Below are 22835 nucleotides of genomic sequence, written 5' to 3'. Positions count from 1 at the left end.
CCAAAAAGGGGCTGTAAAAAGTATTGTATTCTCCAGTACCATCTCTCATGTACTGGCTAAGTGGAAATCTGTTTGAAATGATAAGTTCCAGCTTGTTACTTCATCACACAAGTTTACTCCATGTAGAACTTTTTGCACTTTTGCTAACTAATTATTTTGGTGATTTGATTGCTGCCAAAAATCTTTCTTCACTTGATCTGATTGTGTTTTGCATAGTGTACATTAAATATTGATCAGCACTGTAATTTGCTCTGCAGAAGAGAATCTGCCATATTATGTGAATACAAATGTAATCCTTTTTTCACTTTCTTTCTCGTCTTAGGAGAATTCAAGTTCTACTACAAAAACCACCTACAGAATATTCAGTATCTTGCTCAGGGACACTAATGCATTTTGTATTACAGGGACCTGAACCATGGCTGTCTGATGAGAGGATGGTCAGGTGTAAACAAGGTTTCCTACTTAAAATTTTTATTAATTTCATTTGTCTGTGCTTACTTTAAGGAACACCAAAGATCCAAACCTGAAACTAGAATGAATAGATTGTCAGATTAATATGATATTATATGTTGAAGTGACAAAAGTGTGGAGATATTAATAGGCAATAAAATATGGAAGATATTACATTCTGTCGCAATTGGATTAGAGATGTTTAATAGATCAGAGAGTTCTCTCTTTATGAACAATAATATAAATTCTGACATAGCTGTAATTGTTGGGTTGAGTTATTGTTGCTCAAAGCTCTTTCTTTCTTTCTTTTGCCTTTCATATCTTGCCTCCCGACACCTTCTCCTTCCTCTATCTGTTGTTTGGTCTCCTCTTGTCACTCCACTGCAATCATCTTCGCAGGGGGGCTTGTCATCTGTATCTACTCATATCCTACAACCTCTTTTGCTCTGAGCACTACTGCACTTAAATGTCAGGGCTGATGAGCCTGCCACACCCACCTGACACATCAGTTCAGTGCCTGCTAAAAGCTTTTATGGAACAGAGTGTGAGCCTGGTGGTTGATAGAAATTAAAGAGCTTTTCTCTTCTTTTTTAGGGATTATGGCTCTAAAGGAACAACTTCTGGTAAGAAATGGAAGGAGAGAGACTGAGATAGCATAGGGTATGATTGGTTGCCATCTAGTGGTCAATGTGGTCATCTAGCCATCAAGCTCTTGTTGCCACATTATCAAAGAGGGAGAGAAAGATACAGTATATGAACTCTCACTGGATAAACTGTCATTTCTCACTTATCAAAGAATAATGGAGTCATTTAAGAAATCCTACATATTTCATATTTACTAGTCCTCCCCAATGTGTACAATTGGAGTGAATTTTTCAATTTTAATTGTATTGGAAACAGTTTCTTTCAAAATAATTTAATAACTGAAAGCAGTCCAGTGTTATGTGTCAGTGTCAGTGTTATATATTAGTTTATTTTAGTGTTGCAGGTGAAACATTTTTCTGAAGTTATTTCGGGTGTGACCGTGTACTGAATATGTACTGATATGATAATGCATCAACTGGACTATAGTACAGAGGGTTCTTTGTGACACCTTTTTTCTTTTTTTTCCCATATTATTACATGACTATGGTGAGATCTTTAAAAGCGGTCATTCAAATGTTGCAATAAGGACATGTCTTGCAGAGTGACAAATACAAAAGTGATATTACGGGAAAGTAGGATAGAAAACGGTCTCATGTTTTGTATGACTGAAATGGCTTGTTCCTAAGGCCTTCAGGGGCATGAATCCCGTAATAGATTTGATCCTTTGTGTGTAACAGGAGGATGTTTGAATATCCACAGTAATAGTGGACATTGTCTATTAGAGAACAAAATAATTTTGAGTCACTGAACCGAGAAAGAATTGAGAGGAACTGGTGAGATATAAATCGGGCAAAACTAAGAGTTATTCCAAATATCTAACTAATATCATGGACCAAAATGAAGATGTATATTGACATCCAAATATATAGTACAAATATGTCCCATCCTCAGTCTGATTTAGCATATGCTTATCTGCTCAAACAGCTTGACTACATCTTACAAGGTCAGTTTTTGTTTTATGGTTTATGCAATGCAAAGTGAAAATAGTCTCATGGCTTTGCCAGGCCAAAATAATACTGGTGTCTGTAAATAATGTTTAATTGCAGTGTAGTAGTTGTAAGTTTATTTTCTGTAATACACTTTGTAAATCTCTGGGTAAGAGAGCCTCAGGTAATACAGACACTTTTATCAGTACATAGATATGTAAATGGAATATATGATTAAAAACTCTTCACTCATTTCAGCACTGTTTCTGTTCTTTTCCTTTATTTGTAAAACTTTGGCATTCTAGCCAACAATTTAAATGATTGGCCAGGTATAGACAGTATTTACACTCTGAGCAATGGATGCACAACACAATATAATATGTACAATCTCAATGTATCTGCACACACAATATAAACACTCTGACTGCTTGCTGATAATTGTACAGCACTATATATACACAATCTAATCTCTGACTGGTGGTTTTGCACAACAGTATGTACAATCTAAATCAGTAAGTAATATTTACAGCTTTACCTCTAACTTATGGTTGTACAACACAAGATACAACCTTATCTGCATACTCATAATTGCATCAGTGCTACCAGTCCCAGCTTCAAATCTCACAGTTGTGCAGTGCAACACAATACATTACATTATATGTACAGCATTACTGTATCACTACTCATCGGTTGCACATCACAATATGGTTTTACCTCTGTACAGTAAGTGTGTGTATTTGTGTGGATCATAATCTTCATTTCTACTGGTAAATTGTGCAACACTGTAAATGTACAACACAAAGTGCACTACTCATATCTGCAAAACACCCTGTTCAATCTTACCTCGTATTTGTGATTGTACAACTTATTACATACAATCAGGGCAGCAGCAATAGACAGTATATACAATCTTCTCACACAGTGATTCTCAAATATTTTGGCTCTCAAATACTAACAGCAAAAAGAAGCCTAATGGAAGCTACTTGACACACTGGAGAACACACAGAATAATGAACTATTACGCTGAATGCTGATTCAATAATACAAAGTACTATAGGCTGCAGAGTTTTGCTATGGAAGTGGCATTAACCAGAGAGCCATCCTGTACTCTCCAGTTTTACCTGCTTCTATGACTACTCGTAAGCCAAATAACAATTTGAAAATGTTATGAAGAAACATATTAGGTTCAACATAAATACCTTCATAGCTAACTGTTCCATCAGATTTGGGAAGTGCGGTAGTGATAACATTTAGCAATACATTTTCAAAGAGTCAAAGGCTGTATTTATGGAAGACAACAATACATACAGTAAAATTATTAAGCATATTATGAACAATAAGACTTCAATGGTATTATCAACTTAAGTAGTAATAATTCCCTTTGGTAGGATATTTACATTTTTAACATGCATATATGTCTGTAGAATTCAGAAGATTGGTTGCAGGAAAAAACAGCATAATGTGAATGACATCGCCTCATTCAAACATACAGTATGTTACTGTAGATTAATGACTGTGGAAGACGTTATTAATGCTTGGCTGTCCATGAACTCCTGGTGACATACATGTGTAGTATGTGCTAAACATGAGAAATAAAGTGAACTGACTACTTGGCATGTTGTTTGTGGCACTGAATACTGCTTTATCTGATTTTTGGCGGCCAGACTGCTGTGTCCCACTCTCAGCTGCTGGAGCTACCATGAATATGGATGAAGTACCAGTTTATCTGTGTAGCATATATTTCACTACAGGCCTAATTGTATTCTGGCATGTATGACCAAATACAAGTAAAATATTCATGTGTTCATATTGAATTTCAATAACATATTAAGTGGAGTTAAAGGACAGTTCCTAGAAAAAAAATGACATTATTAGTGCCATTTCTAGCTATTTTTTATACTAACGTCTGGTCAATTTTAGAGTTCCAGTTCTAGGTGCAAGTGGACATGATGGCTGTTACATCACACACTAACACATTTGGTTGAAGTTTGATGGTTTAAATTTTACATTTTGAATTGAGTGAACTGGAGTTAATCCTGATGTCAGTGCTAGTTGACTGCTTTATTGTTACAGTTAATTAGGTTTTGTCCCTTTGGGGATGGATTTATTAGATCTGTTCATTTCAGGTATTGGGTACATCAGCACTTTGTAACAAGGTTTGTGCTTTTCAAAAAGTGAGTACATCTTCTATAATAATGTGGGTCTGTATTTAATTTATTTAGAGTTCCATTGAGATTGTTGAGACTACTCCTTTTCTTTAGCGTCTGAATTAACATTAGGACTCCCCAGTTTCTTCATCCCTCGCCGCTGGGCCAGACTAGAGGACTGAACAGGCTCCAGGACTGGAGCAGGAGCACAGCGCCTCAGAGCAGAGTAGGTGGCGGATAGTGCCCCCTGATGGAATGAAAAGAGACAATATTATATCATTTTAATACTGGCCTTATCAGTCCAACAACTAAATTAGTGGTAGACAGCACCACCTGATGGACATACTGAGAAACACACAGAAAAGGTAGATAACATTGCAGAACATTGCACTAGGGCTGACATGAACCCTGTTTTAAACCGAAATACATCCAAACAGAATCTACCAGAGCTCATGAAGGACAATAGAAATATATCATATACATACTGACACATACAAACACTCACATATAACACATACATATAATATAGTACACATTCAGAGAACAGCATTTGAAAGAAATCTTGATTTTGCCTGCTGAAATGCACACAGGTTTTATAAGATATGTCTGACCACTTAAACTATTGTTCTTTTACAGTCAGGATGTAACATGGATACACTCAGAAGCACTGAAATTCTGAGAAAAGCAAGAATTTGGTCTGATATTCTGGTGATGTTAATGGTTCTTAGTCATTGCATATTAAAAACAATCACTTTAAAAACTGTAAAATGTACTGTAAATAAGTTTGGGTTTAGGTACAGCCATTGCAACAGTTAGGTATAGAGGGTATAGTTGTAAAGCTCAGTATAAAGTATTATTAAGTTTCATAAATTACATGTACAGTAGACCTTTTAGGTAGCAATCATCGCTCTGTTCAACGATAATTTATCAAAGCATGTGAAGATAAGCAACAGAGCTGAGTTTTAACATGCAACTGCTGACCTGTGTTTCACCCTAACTCTCTTGTACCAACTTTTTTTTCCCGGTATGTACAGTATGTTAATACTGTAACAATATTAATACCTTTGTGTTAATTGCAATCTGCATGTATAAGTACACACACACATGCACAGGTCTGACCTTGACAGTGAGTGGATCTTGTCTGGTGAGAACTCTGTCAGAGAGCTGGTCTCTCTCTACAATCCAGGGATGGCGAAGGACCTAAAGACCATCACAATGAAAATTATTTTCTAATATTTTATTTAAATAATTGCCCCTAACATTGACATAAAACAATACAGTGAAGCTAACATACTATATATATACTAGAACATCGGTATGGGATAAGGGAAATTATGCAATGTTTAATGTGTGTAAAATTATTTCCTCTACTCTTTATTGTCTTGATCTTTGTTGATCTTTATATAGTTGAATAATAATTTAATATATTATCTGTAATATATTTGCTAATGTTTCCTGGCAACAAACTGTTAATGGTCAAAACTACAGTGAAACCTATAACCACAAATAAAACCTATAATGTCAATTATATATATGTCAATGGTGACCTTTAGCCTTATATAGCATAGTACTATATGTCAGTAGTACCTGGGGGGCAGTCAGGCGCTGGTGAGGATCCACATGGAGCATTTTAACCACAATGTCCTGTTAAACACATGCAGACATACTCATGTGATATTAGTGTATTAGACAGCACATGAACCATGATGTCAGCAACATAACCATTTTTGTGTCTATATCAACAATAGAAAGCATTGAAATCTAACCTTGGCAGAATCTGACACCAGGTCCCAGTTTCCTCCTGTGATGGTGAATTTCCCGCTGCCAATTTGAGCCAGAATCTCCTCTGCTGTGTCCTCAGAACTGCTGGCAAATGGGCTAAAACTAAGCAATAAGAATAAAAATTTAAAGAGAGCAATCCAAAGTTCAAGTGAGTTATGATAACAGAGAATAAGTCAGATTGCAGACAGCCTTTTAAAATCTACAACTGGCGTGAAAAAACCTTTGATATCATAAAATATGGAGTCTATAACACCTACTGTAGAGAGGTTGGTGTTTATTTGACAAGGGCACAATATGTGGTCTGTTATTGTCTTCCCCATTATTTAACCAAAGGCATTTACTCAGAACATATTCTTGTTCAAAGCAGCAGAGGGAGCATTTCTATCAGAAGGCAACATCACATACAGTTTACACATTTGCACCAGAAAGCTGCTTTTTTCTGCAGGAGTCTTTTTACAGTTTTTTATGTTTTTAAACTTTAAACTGACCCAGCTATCATGGTGTAGAGCAGGATGCCCAAGCTCCAGATGTCACAGGCTGCATCATAACCCTGCTTCCTCAGAACCTGCACACACAAAAACACACTCAGTTAATTTCAGTGAAGTTCATGATGAGATTATTTTTTGCAATTTATTATTTTCAAATGTTTTTTTTGGTTTTGTTTTGTTTTTTGGCTGTTTGACCATTTGTGTATGTGTTGGTGAGATATTAGATGATTATTAATTTGATTACTGATAATATACCTCAGGAGCCATGAATGTAGCTGTATAACAAGGGGTCATCAATAAGCCATTTTCAGCCCTGAGCTGTTTGGCAAAGCCAAAATCGCATATCCTGATGCATTCTGGGAGTCCTCTGTCATCAGAATAGCGAATGTTGCTGGGCTTCAGATCCCGATGCACAACCTGAAAAAAGAAAAGACACAAACAAAAACAGGTGATTATTTTCACACAATAAGCACTTTTACAATAACTAACAGGCTTTTTGCAACTGTCTCTGTGTTCCATGTCTTTTAGAGGACAAGGATGCATTTAAGTAACATGTCTGGGTACATAAAAACAATTGAGAAGTTGCTCAAATTGCAACCTAATCTTAAAAACCAGACACAGATTGTATTAGATCCAGTGTTTAGGATTTCAAAAAACATTTTTTTTCTTTTTGTCAAACTGTCTCTCTGGCTGTGTGTCTGTCCATACCCCCTGTGAGTGTAAATATTCCACAGTCTTGGTCAGCGTGCAGATGATGTCTGATGCATCTTTCTCTATAAAGTTTGGCACCGTCAATATTCTATCCAGCAGCTCTTCTCCTCTCAGTAAATCCTGCACCAGAAACACAGTCTGGCCATCATCAAACACCTATAGGTAGAAGCAAACATACACACACAGGAAAGGTGAACAAACGGTGATTATTTAAGTCTATTGTGAAAAGTCTGCCCAGCTTTAAATTTCACTTTTATTTGCCAGTTCAACTTGTAGCAGACCGAGTTCTGCAGTTCCTCTTGTCTTTCTAACATTATTTACTGTACAGCACCATGCGTGAAGGGTGGGTGTGTTACACTTACATCCTTCAGGGTAATAATATTCGGATGCTGTCCATATCTCAACAGAATCTCAATCTCTTCTGATGGATCTTTCCTCGCTCTTTCAATAATCTGACAAAAACACAGAAACGCACAAGATATGTTGTAAATGACACACAATTGCAAATTCTAAGTATATCTGGAAATGGCCAGGATGCACACAGCGTGTTGTTTGGGTGGTTTCATTCAATAATCCCAGCTTTTCCCACAATGCGTGACTCATCCAGCATATGCAGAGTTAAGAGTAATTGTGATTACTACATTTGGTTGGATTTGGTCAAACTGAGAAAAGCTATTTGTATATCTAAATAAATTCTAGTTTATGTTTAGTGTCCACTACCTTTACTGAATACTCCACAGCTGTAACTCTGTGCAGACATCTTTTGTAGACAGAGGTCGCTGTCTGTCCAACTTCTTCCTTCAGCTCATAAACATCACTGAAGGCCACATCACCACGGAGATGCTACAGAGAACACATATTATCATATAGACACAAACATATTCATTTCTTCTATTACATTTGATATATATACATCTGTCACATTTAGATGTGCCAGAGTCAGTAATTGCTTTATTTAGCAGTCAGCTGCTGTGGTTATATTGTTGACAGTGATTAATGAAGGTAATGTTTATAAAGGTCAGCATCATTAGATAGCCAGTCACTTAATTATTCAGTCTGTTTATTAGTCATCAGTTTACTCATCAAACAGTGACCAATTAAGTGATTTATTTACAGAGTTAATTCGTTATTTGCTTAGTAAATGAGTGAGTTATTTAAGTATATGGGGAGTTAGGACATGAGTTCATTTCTTTAATGCATATATACCTGGGCTATAGGGTTAATGTTGTTCACTTCCTGGCGGGAAGGTGTTACCGTAGCAACACTAGGCTCCTGACTTTGATTGGTTGCCACAAAGCTGAAACCACGAAACAACTGGTGTGTGTTTGCGCTGGGAGGGATGCCAGGGGAATCTGGACAGGCAAAGATACAGATACAAACATGTGCACACAGTGTGTTAATGTATGAGAAAAAGAAAATGTATGTCTCTCATAAAGCATCATCAGCTATGACAACCACTGCTAGAGCACTGCACTTCATCAATAAACATAATAATATAATATATCAATATGTGCAGTATCCTTGTATGTGTATGTTGTGTATGTTTTAGTTACCAGTGGGTGTTCTGGAGGTGAACTCGGGGTCAAAATGAAATGTGTCCTCCGGTCTTCCAACTGTTGGTTTGAACGGAGGCCTCATTTCCTTCCTGTACAACTTCTACAGAAAACAACAACAAGAAAAATGATCAATATCATCAGCAACAACTAGTTAATCAACAAAATGACACATGATCTGTTGGTGCATGTTTATAAGATGACATAATATATAAGTCATGGTTACACTAAGATAATGAAAAGAGCTATGTCAACAAAACTTCACTTTCTTTCCTCTAAATTGCTATTTTAATACTCACTAGATATAGCATGAACAATGGAATATGGGTTGTTTCACCTACTTTTCTCACACATCTCACAACAAACTAAAGATAGTTTAATGTAAACATGTACAGAGTGAGAAAAGACACAGTCTGTTCATCTTGAAATATGATATTGAGGGCAAAGAATAGCACAAATTAGAAGTATAGAAGAGAATATGATACAAAACAAAACATGATCATCCAAACTAGACTGAAAAACCCTCAGTGATGAGAGGACTACAGGAGACACCTTTATTATATGTAATGTTATTTGATACTGTTGTATGTGCGTCCTGTACAAGTCAACACTACGTATACACGTGTTTAGTTACTGAAGTGTGTTACTGAAAATATCCTGCAGGAGTCGCCACTGCAATGTCAATCACTTTTACTGCTGTGAATAGCCTGTTATGGTCTCTTCAACTAGTGAGCACAATGACTAACTGTTATAAAGGCTACCAGCATGTTAAAGGAAAAATTAAAAAAAGATTGTTAAAGCTTTATTTACAGTGAGACAGTTATCAGTAGTACACGTTCTTATTTGACATCTTCAGCAGTTGAAATTCTTGGTGGATACACCTCCGCTGAGACAGCGAGGATGCAGGTTTTGTCAGTATTTGTCAGCTTTAATGAATGATTCGAGTATCACAGAGTAACAAGTAAAAGAAGTTTATGATGGATTACAGAGAAACCGTTCTGCCTGATAGAGCACAGTAATTTAATTAGCATAGTGTAGAGGAGAGGGTAAGCCTCTTATTGATGGCTTTTCACATCAAGCCATCAACACCATCTGTAAATAGAAATGTGGTGTTTGGCAGAAAAGCAAGTAGGTACAGTGTATAGTGAAGAGTGCAGTGAGAGCCAGTGGTGAGGGTGTAGTAGACATGTAAAATAGATAATAGTGGAGTTTGTTAGAAATGACAGTCACTACTCACAACGGAGGACAAACAAGAGTCACAAGCGTGTCCAATTCAGAACATTTATAATGGAAAGGAATGAGTGTAACAGTGTGACCATGCGGCTATGTAGATATGTGGAGGGAACTTTACAATCAATAAAACATTTCCTATTCTTACTGAACTAAACCTCTCTCTGTGACCCTTAACAAAGGTTCCTTTTTTATTGTCATGTATTTGGGGAAGTTACACTGAGAGCAGGGCACACCCTGTATACTCTCTCACCTCTTGTATGTACAATGTACTTGTTGTATGCATAGTCTCTTTCTGTGATAATTATTGTGAAACAAAACTAAAAGTATCCTGTATTGGATGTTGTCACATTTACATCAGTGAAACACCAATTTAAGATTTGTCCAGTTGAGATGGTTTTGACTGCTCTTGGAAAATTATGGATTATACTGACATGTAACTCAGGGATTGCAAGAATAGTGTTCAAGTCAGAAACAAATGCAGTCTCAGAATATGATTCGGTGATGTTTGACAAGCTCCTTCAATAGAGCCTTTGGGAAAGAGTTCTTACAGTTGAAGCAATGATTCCTTTTAAGCAGAACACGTCCAGGGAGTAGATGTCAAGGTTAAATTATGATAACACAGGTAATGTCTGTAGCCAGAATATTTGCGCATGAGCAAACATTCTGTGAGAAAGGGTATTAAAGATAAGAGGATTAGTATGTTACAATAAAGTTGGGCACGATAGGCAGAATGGGAAGTTAAGGATTTTGCCACTAAGCAAAATCTCTGCTAAGAATGTTTAATGATTCATGATTGTGGGAAACTCTTGAGGAAGTAGATGAACAGCTGCAGGGATTAGATGGCAGAATACAGCAACAACACTCACCACAGTATGATTCAGATGTGTTGTTATTAGAATACATTTTTTAAATTTCACCCTAGTCAGTAATCTGAATAGTGCATCTTCAAGCAAGCAACTGTAAACCTAAAAGTAATATTCAGAAAGCTTGAGCAACCAAGTGTAGCTGTTGGTTGTAGGACAGAGTATTTATATAAGGACCTTTTCCACAATTGTAGCTGACGTTATAGCACAGCATACAGGCTGAGGTCTGTTCTCATTGACTCTAGCAGTGTTAACAAGCCAACTTTGTTTTTCTTCTTGCTCTGTCTGTGATTACTATTTTTAGTATATCTTATATAGTATGTTTATAATGCAATATGTGTACAAGTGCATAATGCAAGGCCATATTACTCTTGTAGAGGCTGTCCGCCCTTGAAAAAACAGCAGCACTGAACAGCTTAAAATGACTTAGAACACAGAATATTCTTCATAAATTGTACTTACATTCCAGTCTATCGATGCAAAGAAACGATGTCTCTTTATTTCTTCCACTCCTTCTGGACCTGCACCTATGAATCACACAGGTTGAGGCAAATTAAGAGAATGATATATCATTGTTCACATCTATCTGGCAAACAGAAAAAAAGAAAAACAACCTAAGTGAAATAAAAGTTACAAAGGGCATCAATACAGTCAGTCAGTTTTATTAAGCTGATTATGCACACTGCCAAATTTCCAAAAGACCTCCATGACAGTTTCAACTGTGCTCGGAAATTTGTTACATTTAACGTATTTCTTAACACCATTGGCAGACTATTGGTAGACTGGAAGCTGTAAATATCATGCAGTAACTTCAGTCTAGCATTTGTTGAAGTTACACTTTTCACAGTCACAAAGCTTTACTGCGTTCTGTGGAATAGCCATGATTTGTAGAATATCAATTCAACACATTAGCGCAAGGTATAATAGCATTAATTTCCACGTCGGTATGTGTGAAGTGTCCAATGCTCACTGACTCAATTGTTGTGCACAGCTTCTGAATGACTGATTCCCCCTTAGGGTGCTGCTATCATCTTCAGCCATATTGTTGCTTACATTTGGAATACCTGAAGATAAAAACTAACCTCAATAACTGGTAACCCGAAGTGGCACAAATAGGTACTTTAAACTACTGTATTACCATTGTTCTGAAAACATATTTCAATGTTAACTTTTAATGTATACAGTACCTAATCGATTAGCAGGGTTCCTCTTGAAGAGAGCTCTTAATAAACTCTGCACTTCAGGACTGAGGAACTGTGGCATTCCCAATTTGGCCCTGCACAGATAAGAGAAGAAACAGGTTTATGCACACACAGATGTTTAGTAATGCTGTGACATAATAACATCCTATTTAGTGTTGGCTCAGTTTGACTTAATTAGTCTGTTTATTCAGGAATAGTGGGATATTCTGAGAATGATAAGTGAAGATTCATATAAGCAGCTTATCTTGAATGAACATTTACTGAGAACTGAATTATTATTTAGAAGAAAATCAGCACAAAACTGCAGTTGGTTCGAGGGAAAGAGGAGGCAGATACAAAGTTTGAAGAAAGGATTTAAGTATGGTCAAAATGCAATAATGTCCTGTACATACTGTATATGAAGAGAAACACTGCTACACTACTAGCACATAGAAACTAAGACAACAAGACATTATTAAAACATCAGTAACACAAGAAAAAAAACCCTATTAACACTGTTAAACAAAATTAAAAAATCTATACCCAGACCTTTAGGAATTGTTCATGAATAAAAGGCTTTAAGAGTAACAATGAATGTTAACAGGTTGAAATGGTCTTACTTCAGAATAAGGGCCATTGTTTCTTTTCGATCTTTTCCCTGGAATGGTAACGATCCTGTCAACATCTCAAACTGGAAAACAGATGAGAACAATGGTCAGGAGACATGGTAATTCATCAGTGGGAGCTGTTGTGACTCTGCCTTTCAGACCTGAGTAACTGCCAAGGGGAGCTGAGAGTGACGTTACAAATGAATTGGACTATTCTGAACTTTTACACTCAATAAAAACTGTATTAGAAATTTGACTTGCTCTGCATATAAAAAAAGACTTTCCTTGCATTGATAATGAAAACATTAGCTACTTTCTGCTTGTCCACTGCTGTTGACGTGCATCTATTTCCAGCAGTTCAGCTGTGGTTTTAGTTAGTTTGTTTTAATATTTGTATATCGCTAATTCTAGCCAAGGGCAGATTGAGGTTACACTTTTCCCTGGTGCCCTGATGTAGCTGCCAAGTGTCAGTGAAAGCTAACCTCCTTTTCAGTATTAGTAAAATAAGCCACCAGCTAACAAAACAAGCAGAATCCAACAGATGCACAATGACTGAAAGAGATGGGACCTAATCTGCCAGATATGGTGATTAAGCAGCTTTACTGCCACAAAGAAGCTAAATTAAGAACTCAGTACACTGACACATTATCTAAGAGCTAAGTCTTTGGCTCCAAAGACATAGCAAACTCATACCTGCCATTTTCACAAGATCAGACAAAACATGCAAGTCAGTGGGTAAAGCCATTATGCCAGTGCATGTTAAATGTGAAAATAAGCCGTTGAAGTAAAATAAACGACTCTTACCATAAGTACCCCAAACGACCACCAGTCAGCACTCTGTGTATGCCCTCTCCTGTTGACGACCTCTGGAGCCATGTACTCTATAGTTCCACAGAAGGAATATGCTCTTTTGTCATGGTCGATGGCTTCCTTACTCAATCCAAAGTCTGAAACAGAGAGAAACAGACAGAGACAGAGAGAAACGGGAACAAGGTCAGAAGAAAGATGGACACAAGATAGAATAAAGGATTGTTTGCAGTTGGATGTACTGACCAGTTATTTTAATGTGTCCTTCTTCATCCAGAAGAATACTGTTGAAATTAAGTAACATTAAATATTTAAACATTAAAAAAAACATTGAAAATTGGTTTAAAAAATGAATTAATAAAACAGGAGCCTGTGAGAATGTACTTTTCAGGTTTGAGGTCCCTGTAGATGATCCCTAAACTGTGTAGATGGTCCAAGGCCAGGGCCAACTCTGCAAGGTAAAACTTTACATCCTCTTCTGTGAACATGACCTAGAACAAATAAATATATGTGGATGTATTAACTACTAATTCCATAGAAAAGAAGACAAGACATCTTGAGGGGCCTTGTGACCGAAATGTTGACACTTTTTAAATAAATCATTGCAGAGGTGATAAGTGTGTGTGGGAATCAACTTTTCTTCTTTGGAATTGGATCTTTGGGGAAATTGATTCCCCACATGACAGGAGAGACTAAGCAGGTGGTGTACGTGTTTCTCTCTATACTGATATATTAAGTACTCCCAATACATAAAACTGAAATAAAGACACAAAGAAACAACTGGATACAAAGTTTTTTCATCTTATAAAAATCATAATACCTTTGTCCATGTTCTTAAATGTGATCACTGGTCGCCTGGTGATATTGATGCCCATGATGCACATGTTTCATGCCTCTTATAACAGTAAAAAAAAACGACATTCATTTTTAGTTCCTTTGTTTGTTCTTTCTTCGCTCTAAAAAAAAAAATCCATCTATCCATCTATCTATAGACTTTGTAACCTTGATGGAAAAAATAAAATAAAGCTGCATCTATCTTTTAAAAACTTTATCCAGTATGGTCTTTGTTTACTGAGGCTCAAGCATTGGCATGAAAGTAATAGATGCGATGGTCACATCAGCAGTGCTTACACAAGGAGAGTGATGTCAGGTATATTCACTTCTGATGATTCTGCATCAATGTCACGCAGTCAATAATAGACCTTGACAGGTGAAGGCTTGTAATTTTTTAGCAGAGATGTGGAAAGCACAGGGGAGCCTACCGAACATCAAACCTACCTCCTTTGACAGACGAGTGAAGAGGTCTCCTCCCCGGAGGAAGTCTAGAATCAGATAGAGCTTCCCTTCTGTCTGGAAGGCTACACACACACACACACACACACACACACACACATATACACACACAGGTATCAGTAATACAACACATTGAAGCTATATTGCTATGTTGGGGCTCTATTCTGAGGATGTATTCAAAGTTGAATATAAAGACAAGTTATCCAAAAAGTTATTTTCTTTTTCTGCTTTTACACAAAAAATTAACCTTGTTTCTTACATATGAGGATGATTTCAGAGACACAGATATTCAAATCAGCACCTAGCGATGTACCTCAGCTGTTCGGTGTGATTTAAGAAATCTCAGTGTTTTATTTGATCATGCTATGCATTTCAATCAGCATATTAAATCATTGAACCGCACTTCTTTTTCCAACCAAGAAATATTGCAAAACTCAGGTCTGTTGTATCACAATCGGAGCTAGAGATGATTACTCACACTTTCGTATCATCCTGGATGGACTTATTATAATTCCCTTTTCACCTGTCTCAGCCAGTCATCTCTGAACTGTCTACAAATGGTTCAGAATGCTGCTGCAAGGCTGTTAACCAGGTCCAGCAGGACAACTCACATCACACCCAATTTAAGTTCTTTATATTCGCTCCCAATCAGGTTTAGGATTCATTTTAAGGTTCTTGTTTTCACATATAGAGCCCTGCATGGACAGGCACTTGAGTACATCTATGACCTTGTTCATCCCTACATCACCAGTAGGTCACTTAAGTCTTCTGACCAGGGCCTACTGGTTGTCCCTCACTCTCGACTGAAAACAAAAGGTGATCGTGCCTTTAAGGTAGTGGCTCCAACACAATGGAACTCTCTTCCTTTAGACATATGGTCTACGGTCTCTGTAGAAGCTTTTAAAAAGCAACTGAAGACTCATCTTTTCAAATTGGCCTTTGTCTCACCTTAAGATGTCTAGTGATTGTTCTTTTGTGTGTTTCTTTTGGGGTACCCTGTTACCTGTGTTTTGTCTGTATGTTTATCTTGTGGCTTATGTTTTTATTGATTATATGTTTGTATGCCTTATGGTCTTATTTTTTAACATTTATTCTTGTGAAGCACTTTGTGAATAAACTTATTATCATAATGTTATTATTATTATACAACCAGACTTACCATAGTGCAGTTTAACTATAAATGGATGGTTCACTTCTGCCAAAATGTCTCTTTCCATCTTGGATCGCACACGATCTCGCACTAAGAAGGAGACAGTTGGAAAAGAGGAATGTGTTCAGTCATATTCAGTTGTTTTTACTTTGGTCCAGATAAATCATGACAAGCCTCTAATACCATGACATGAGTATGTTTTGTGAGGGGATGAAGCTGCATTTACTTAATTGAAAATGTCAGTTGAATTAGACCCATCCCATGGTGTAGCTGGTCTATAGTGCAGTGAAAAGTACAATAACAGTGTTATTGCAGCATCTGTCTCCTCGACGAGATGAGACCATAACTATTTAAATTCCAGGGGTGCAGGTAAAGAGGATTAAGCCTAGTACAAAGACACTAAATCAGCACATGGCATCTCAACCTGCTTTTACAGTACATCCTCGTTTACAATAATCCCATTCGTTGCAAAACCATTTTATCTGAATCAAAAGTACAAACTAACCTCTTTTAGCCACAATCCTACTGAATGTAGGGCACTCTGGGAGTTCAGACAACCATATATTCCTTATTATTCCTGTGCAAAACCCATATTAACCATAACAAATTTAACATATTACCACTCAGAGGCCAGTATAGCAAAAAGTTGGTATCGCAGCATAATGTGTCTCAGTCAAGATTCAGTAATTTAGATGTTTTTTTTAAAAAATACAGACACAGGAGTAGGCTAAACTACTCTACTATTTGAACCTGGCACTTAAGGCAAAAAATTCTCTATGGACACTGTTTTTCATTTTGTAATATTTTTTATATTTGAACTTTGCCTCCTAACAAAAACATAACATATACAGGGGATTTTTAAAAAGTTATTTAGTTTGTTATTTTTCATTAATTTCAACAATCACCTCTCAAGTGTCCAGAAACTGGGTGGATGAGCCAGTTATGCCTCAATAAAACTTTTTTCCCCTTTTTATTGAAAAAATATGTTAATAAACACATTGGTTATTATTAATTAGAAAACCCATTAAGACAATTGGGAGGTATGTCAGAATATTAATTGTTGACTGTATCTCACATTAAAGCCTTTAATTTTATTGTTTAGCTTGCCATTCTCTCCATATTGCCTTATTACCTTTCAACGTGGCTTTCTTCAGGACTTTCATGGCATACAGCTGTCCTCTGTCCAATCCTCTGATCTTTCTCACCAGAAACACCTGTAAAATCATCACCATCATCCCTCAGTGTCATCATCATGTTTACTGAGACTATTTTATAGTTATCAGGGCATCAGTTTAAAAAAATTAAATAAAAAAAAACAACAACTAGTTTAAAAAATAAACATATAAGTTGTCAGTTATTCACCATAATAGACATTCATAATGACATTCATAATGTCTATTATGGGTTGCTAACTGAAGACACAGATTATGCACTTTTGCAGAGTGCAGAGGTCTTTACACCTGTTTTAAAGACCATGCCCACCTGCTATCTTAATGGCTGCAACTGCAACACTGGCCTTTACCTGCAATTTGTACTGATATAAATAAATAGGCTCCTGTTTCTGTGTGATGGAGAGATTAGCTATGATTCACACATATTTGCTAAATAGTTATTAAGTGCGTGTATAGCGAGCTATTAAAACATGCTATCTGTGGTTCACCAGCCCACATCTGTGGACTCACATCTGCCTCATGCAAACATACGTACAATTCAGTGAGCCTTTACTAATTCAAATATACTTAGTGAGCTGTGGCATGAAGCAGTTGTCACACCAGCCAATCTAATAATCTAATATAAATATTATAATAATTGAAAATGGATGTCTTCTCATCGGCACATGATAACTGCTAAAGCGCAATCAGTTTCAGCACTGACATGACACATGCACCATGTGGTCAAAAGTAAGTGGACACCCCATCCACATACTTTAGATTACTTTTGGTCTGGAGTTGTTTTTCATGGTGTGGACTAGGACCCTTAGTTTGAATTAAGAGAAATCTTAATGTATGTGAAGAATTTCAGCAGCCTTTTGAGAACTTGAATGGGAGCAGCCAAGTTCCAAAATCTTGTATATACTGTAGCAGCATAAATGCCCATTGTTTTGTAATGAGACTTTCAACAATCATATATGGGTGTAATGTTCAGGTGTCCACATGCTTCTAGCCGTATGGTGTATGTGTGAAGTCCAAATGTTGTTGTGAAAATGTTGTAATCACAATTTACAGACAGTACAAGTGGAGCTACCCCACTGCAGCAATTAGCCTACAAGGTCAGCCTGGCTTGTGGGGAAAGCCTGCAGATGTCATGGGTTATCATTTGGCTAGTAGTATCAACACTGATCTTGTCTTTCTGTAAAATCTCTATCCCTGCACTCTGATCAGATGGATTTGTAAGAATCTGCTTCCTCTCAACTCTCTTTTACATAGGTTGTGCTTAGAGATATTCAGGTCTAAATAATAATGGTCAAACAAAGCATCTTGTACCTTTCCATAGGATCCTTGTCCCAGCACCTTGAGCAGCTGGAACTGAGAGGGGTCTGCTTTCTCACAACCCTCTTTAACATGGTGGCTGATGTCAATCTCCTTCAGTATGCTGTCATCCTGAGGACAGAGAGCCAGATGCCCCTAATGGTATGTCATTTACATAATTATAAAGGGAGACAGAATAAACAAATAAGCTAAGAAAATCTGAGAGTAACATCTGTCTCAAGGTGAGACATAAACAAATTGAGATAATACATTTTACAACATCTCAGCAGTTTTGAAATATTGTTCATGTAACATCCAAGTTGATAAAACAACCCCCAAAAAAACAGTAAATCATTCTCTTACATTTAAACTGACACAAATTAGACCACGGCTCCCCATTTGATAAGCTTTTGTCCAGGGTCCCCCATCTGATAAGATTTTTGCTTTTAGATATTTTATTACAGAAAGTGTATGAAACCTATGAGCAAAATAGTCATACATTCTGTCATTCCGTTACTTATGAGTAGAAATATAGAGAAAATAAATGATTCCCCTTTTTGCTGGGGACCACCCGGAGCCCCCTCAAGGACCCCTGGGGGTCCCCAGGCCCAACTTTGAGAACCACTACTCTTACACCCACACAGACACAAGGGGCGCTGGTTATTTGTGAGCCATTATGTTATTGCTGGAAAGGTTTGGGCTGAGGTCACTGGCAGTGATGCATAGTGTAAGCTGCCTTATTCAGCCTATTCAGTCTGCTCAGTGAAGCATGTGATCAACTGCCAACCTGAGGCACAGCTTAGATTGGTCAGTGTGACAATATACTGTAATTCTGTAAAGCTGTCAGTGTCATTGAGGAGTTAAGAGCTTAACACGCTGCTTTCAATCAGGTATGCTACGGTTACAGTAGTTGGTAAAACTAGAAAGGTTCTGGTTGTAAAATACATTTCTATCGAGTTTTATGCACTGTCTCAAAAAAGTCTCAGATGCACTGTCTCAAAAGAAGCTTCCTTTCTAGTAAATTGTTGGTAAAGTTCTTAAATTTGATCTGTTTGTTGAACTGAATAGTGCAGTGAAATAGGAAGTTTCTTATTTGGTTTTGTTGTAGTATTTCTATGTGTTTCTCCATTTATTCTCATGTAGAAAAGGGCATTGCATGCTTCCCTTGATTGTTTATCACCATATTTCTCTGTAAGAACATTTTGAGGCTTTACTCAGATCAAATCCCATCAACAGCATGTAATGTTTCTACGAAATAATGGCATGAGATCCTTCACGCCATTTCAAAAGTAATTTCTAAGTCTCAAGAGTCCATGTAAAGCTAAAAATAATCAAACCATCACTTGGATTTGTTTCTACCAGGACACCAAATTCTCTGATGTCATCTCTGTAGTGAGAGTGTTATGAAGTCTGTGTTAATAACACGCACATACATTTGTTTTCCTGTTAGAGTTTACTCACCCAAAAACATGCAACACAGCATGTCATTTGGTCTCAAATTCAGCCTTTGAGATTTATTTTTAATAAAACAAGAAAACATTCTGCCAGGGAGGGAGCTGATTACGATTGTTTTCCGATGTAGTTTATCTTGTTTTCTAGGAATTAGTGTCAGAATCTTCAAACAAAACCAAATAAAACAGATTGCTGCACTTGTATCAAGAAAATTATATGTGTCTCTAGAAATACTTTAAAATATGAGTAAATTCAGATTGGAAACAGGTGAAATGATCTCACCTTGTTGGCCTGCCTTTTAGAATAGGAAAATAAGGTTTTAGGATGAAATCATTGAAAAATTATTAAAAAGTAAATTCTCTGCAGCTTACTTTTAGTACCTAAGGGACATGTAGCACCAAACAGAGCTGCCACACATTAATCCTCAGTGAAATAAGGGAGGAAACATGACAGCATAGCAACAGTGTAGAGCCACACCCCACAATACACACAGAGATGTCGAAGGATTTTCTATTACAATACTTTACAGTTGCTTTAACTTAATTATCAAAACAGTCAGTCAGTGTGCAAAAACCCTAAATGCAAAATGCTACACTCCTAATTTTGGTTCCAAAATATCATATAGCATGTGTTTCAAATGCCAGTGATTGCATCATATAAATTAGGTAATATATCTTATATCAAGTTTATTAGAGTAACAAGCATTTGAATGCTATTAATATGAAATGCCTATGTTGTATGGGACTCTGTATGTGATTTAGGGTTTGTGCTCTGTATGCAACACAATATTTAGGGTTTAAATGTAATTTGGCTCTTTGCATTATGTGTCAAATCTAATATCATTATGCTGTTTGTCAACAGCAGTCACCTGCTGTGATGTCACTGATTGTCTTCAGGTATAACACGCTTGAAAGTTTAATTCCATAGAGACTAGTACAGCTGTGGTTTCCTTCTCTGTGTGATTCATTAATGTATTCACTAACAGGGCAGCAGTGGTGATGTCCATCAACCAGATGGAAACTGGTTCATGGCTCCAGTATCAGCTTCTTGGATGCTGACCCTTAACTCGGACCTTTCTGCGAAGGGAGTCGAAAAGAGAACCTCCCCACATGGAGCGTCAAAGCATCACATTACAGATATGAACAGGCAGGCAAACAGGTAAACAAACACAAGCAGACAGACATTTGTCAGCCAGAAAGACAAACAGGTAGATAGCATGTCAAGTTGATTCATCAGCATCCAGTCACAGTGAGAAACAACAGAGGTGGTGAGGAGGAGTCTTTTTTCTATTTATATCCCAAACATACAGGTAGATAGGCTGCATACAGCATCCCACCTCTCTCTCCCCTACTGGTTTGTTTGGGCTATAAATAGACCTCCACTGCTGTGGCCTCCACTGAATCAATCTGTCTGGATCCATTTATCTATCAACCTGCCTGCCTGTCTGCCTGGGTGCTTGTTTGCCTGTTAGCGTGTCTGTCTGCCTGACTGTATTTCCATGTAGCCTGCCTCTCTCCCAGTCACAACAGTGTATCTCTGTTTTCTGGATTCCTGACAGACAGGAGGAGCAACAGCTGTAATGATGCAGCAATGACTCCTGAACTGCTCCACAACAAACCAAATAACACACATTCCTCCCACGCCCATTCCCACGAGCACAGACACACACATTCCCATCTACAGTTGCAGATGTGAGACAGATGCAGGTTTTTGAAGGGGGGGGGGGGGGTTTAGAGAGGGTGTTGGCCTTCTTCATGTTCACAGAAACATACACATGGTCCAAGAGAAATGCAACCCCCATCCAGCACGCGCGCACACACACGCACACACACACACACACTCACTCACTCACTCACACTACTAATCTCTAGTTGATGGAAGTTTGTACTCCTCCTGGGTGGGTGTCTAAACAGATTTACTAACCTCTAGTTGACAGAAGCCTGTGCTGTTCTTGTTCCTTGCTGCCTTGTTCTTCAGGTAGATTGAAAACCATCTCCGCACAGTGAATTTACGCGTGCTGGTATCCATGGCAACGAGCAGACCTGTGCATCTATCCCATAATGATGGACATCTCCCCGCAGGGGGGTCCTGAGGTGAAGACGCAGAAACAGAGCTTTTATTGGTTATCTATTTGTCCCGCAGTTTCTTCATTGGCCCATCCACAATGCAGTCGTCGCTTTTTAGTTTTCCCATCATTCACATTCGCTGCTCGTCTCTCTGGTGGGTTCCAGCCGCCGCTCTCCTCTCCGTCTCTCAGCTGCAGTGGACGCCAGTAAGCAACGCAGTCAGAGTTGTAACGGAGACGCTAATCTGCGCAGACAGACAGGCGGGTTGACGAACGGGGCAGGTGCTGCTGAGGTTCGGGATTGTCTCGTGTGTTGCAGCAGTCTCACTGCGTGAGGCTGCAGGGAGAGGTGACGAATAATAAATCTGTTCCGCTGAATCAGGAGAGGTGTGTGTGAGCTCCCTCTTCCCTCTTCACATTTCTGCCTGTGCTTGTGTGTGTGTATGTGTTCATCCCCTGCTGCTGCCTTCTCTCTCTCCCTCTCTCTCTCTCTCTCTCTGCAGAACAAGGGATTGTCACCAGTCACATTGTGTGCTGGCTAGCTCCCGACCCCTCCCTCCCTTATTCTCCCCTGTTCCTGCCCCTCACCTCCCTCTCTGTTTCTCCCAGAAGCATACAGCAACAGCTGGCGAGGTCACATGGTGTAACCCAGCTACCTCTCTGTCTCTGGCCCGTCTCTTCTGCTCCTACATGACATCCAATGACACAGAGATGTAGAAAGAATTAAAAAACATGACAAATGATTTTTTTTAAAGTAGAAAGCAGCAGATTAGTAGATGTGTGTGTGGTTAAGTCCTGCGGCTCTGACTCAGTGTCAGCACATCAGAATTCAATTAAATATGGAGGACTAGGACAGCAATCAATGAATCAATAATGATGACAGACACAAGGACAGCAATCACACAGAGTACAGCGTGATCTGGTTGATCACTGGGCATGGGTGTGTGAATGTGTGTGTGTGTGTGTGTGTGTGTGTGTGTGTAGGTACTTGGATCTGTCACATCAGCAGCTTT

The 22835-nt window shown here is 37.9% G+C and overlaps 1 protein-coding gene across 2 annotated transcripts; it reads right to left on the bottom strand.

The window, feature by feature from the left end:
• Positions 1-2279: 2279 nt before the first annotated feature.
• On the bottom strand, positions 2280-22313 carry rps6ka2 (ribosomal protein S6 kinase, polypeptide 2). 2 transcript variants are annotated; one of them, XM_044347214.1, is made up of 23 exons: positions 21958-22313; positions 21681-21845; positions 18321-18461; positions 16970-17051; positions 15847-15927; positions 14673-14752; positions 13779-13885; positions 13641-13678; positions 13392-13534; positions 12600-12670; positions 11986-12074; positions 11261-11325; positions 8703-8805; positions 8356-8501; positions 7870-7992; positions 7512-7601; positions 7147-7305; positions 6694-6855; positions 6439-6515; positions 5935-6052; positions 5756-5812; positions 5288-5368; positions 2280-4415 (listed from the first exon to the last, which is right to left on the bottom strand). In XM_044347214.1, exons 2-23 carry the CDS (start codon positions 21783-21785, stop codon positions 4266-4268), a joined length of 2268 nt encoding a protein of 755 aa, XP_044203149.1. In that variant the 5' UTR covers positions 21786-21845; positions 21958-22313; the 3' UTR covers positions 2280-4265. The 2 variants fall into 2 exon arrangements, with proteins under 2 accessions (XP_044203149.1, XP_044203156.1); XM_044347221.1 differs by having other exon boundaries at positions 18321-18437; positions 21958-22042.
• Positions 22314-22835: the final 522 nt, after the last annotated feature.

The sequence above is a fragment of the Thunnus albacares genome, chromosome 1 (genome assembly GCF_914725855.1).
Source record: "Thunnus albacares chromosome 1, fThuAlb1.1, whole genome shotgun sequence".
Lineage (NCBI taxonomy): Eukaryota > Metazoa > Chordata > Actinopteri > Scombriformes > Scombridae > Thunnus > Thunnus albacares.
Note: the sequence above shows the minus strand (reverse complement) of the source record. Positions and strands in the feature narration are given on the sequence as shown.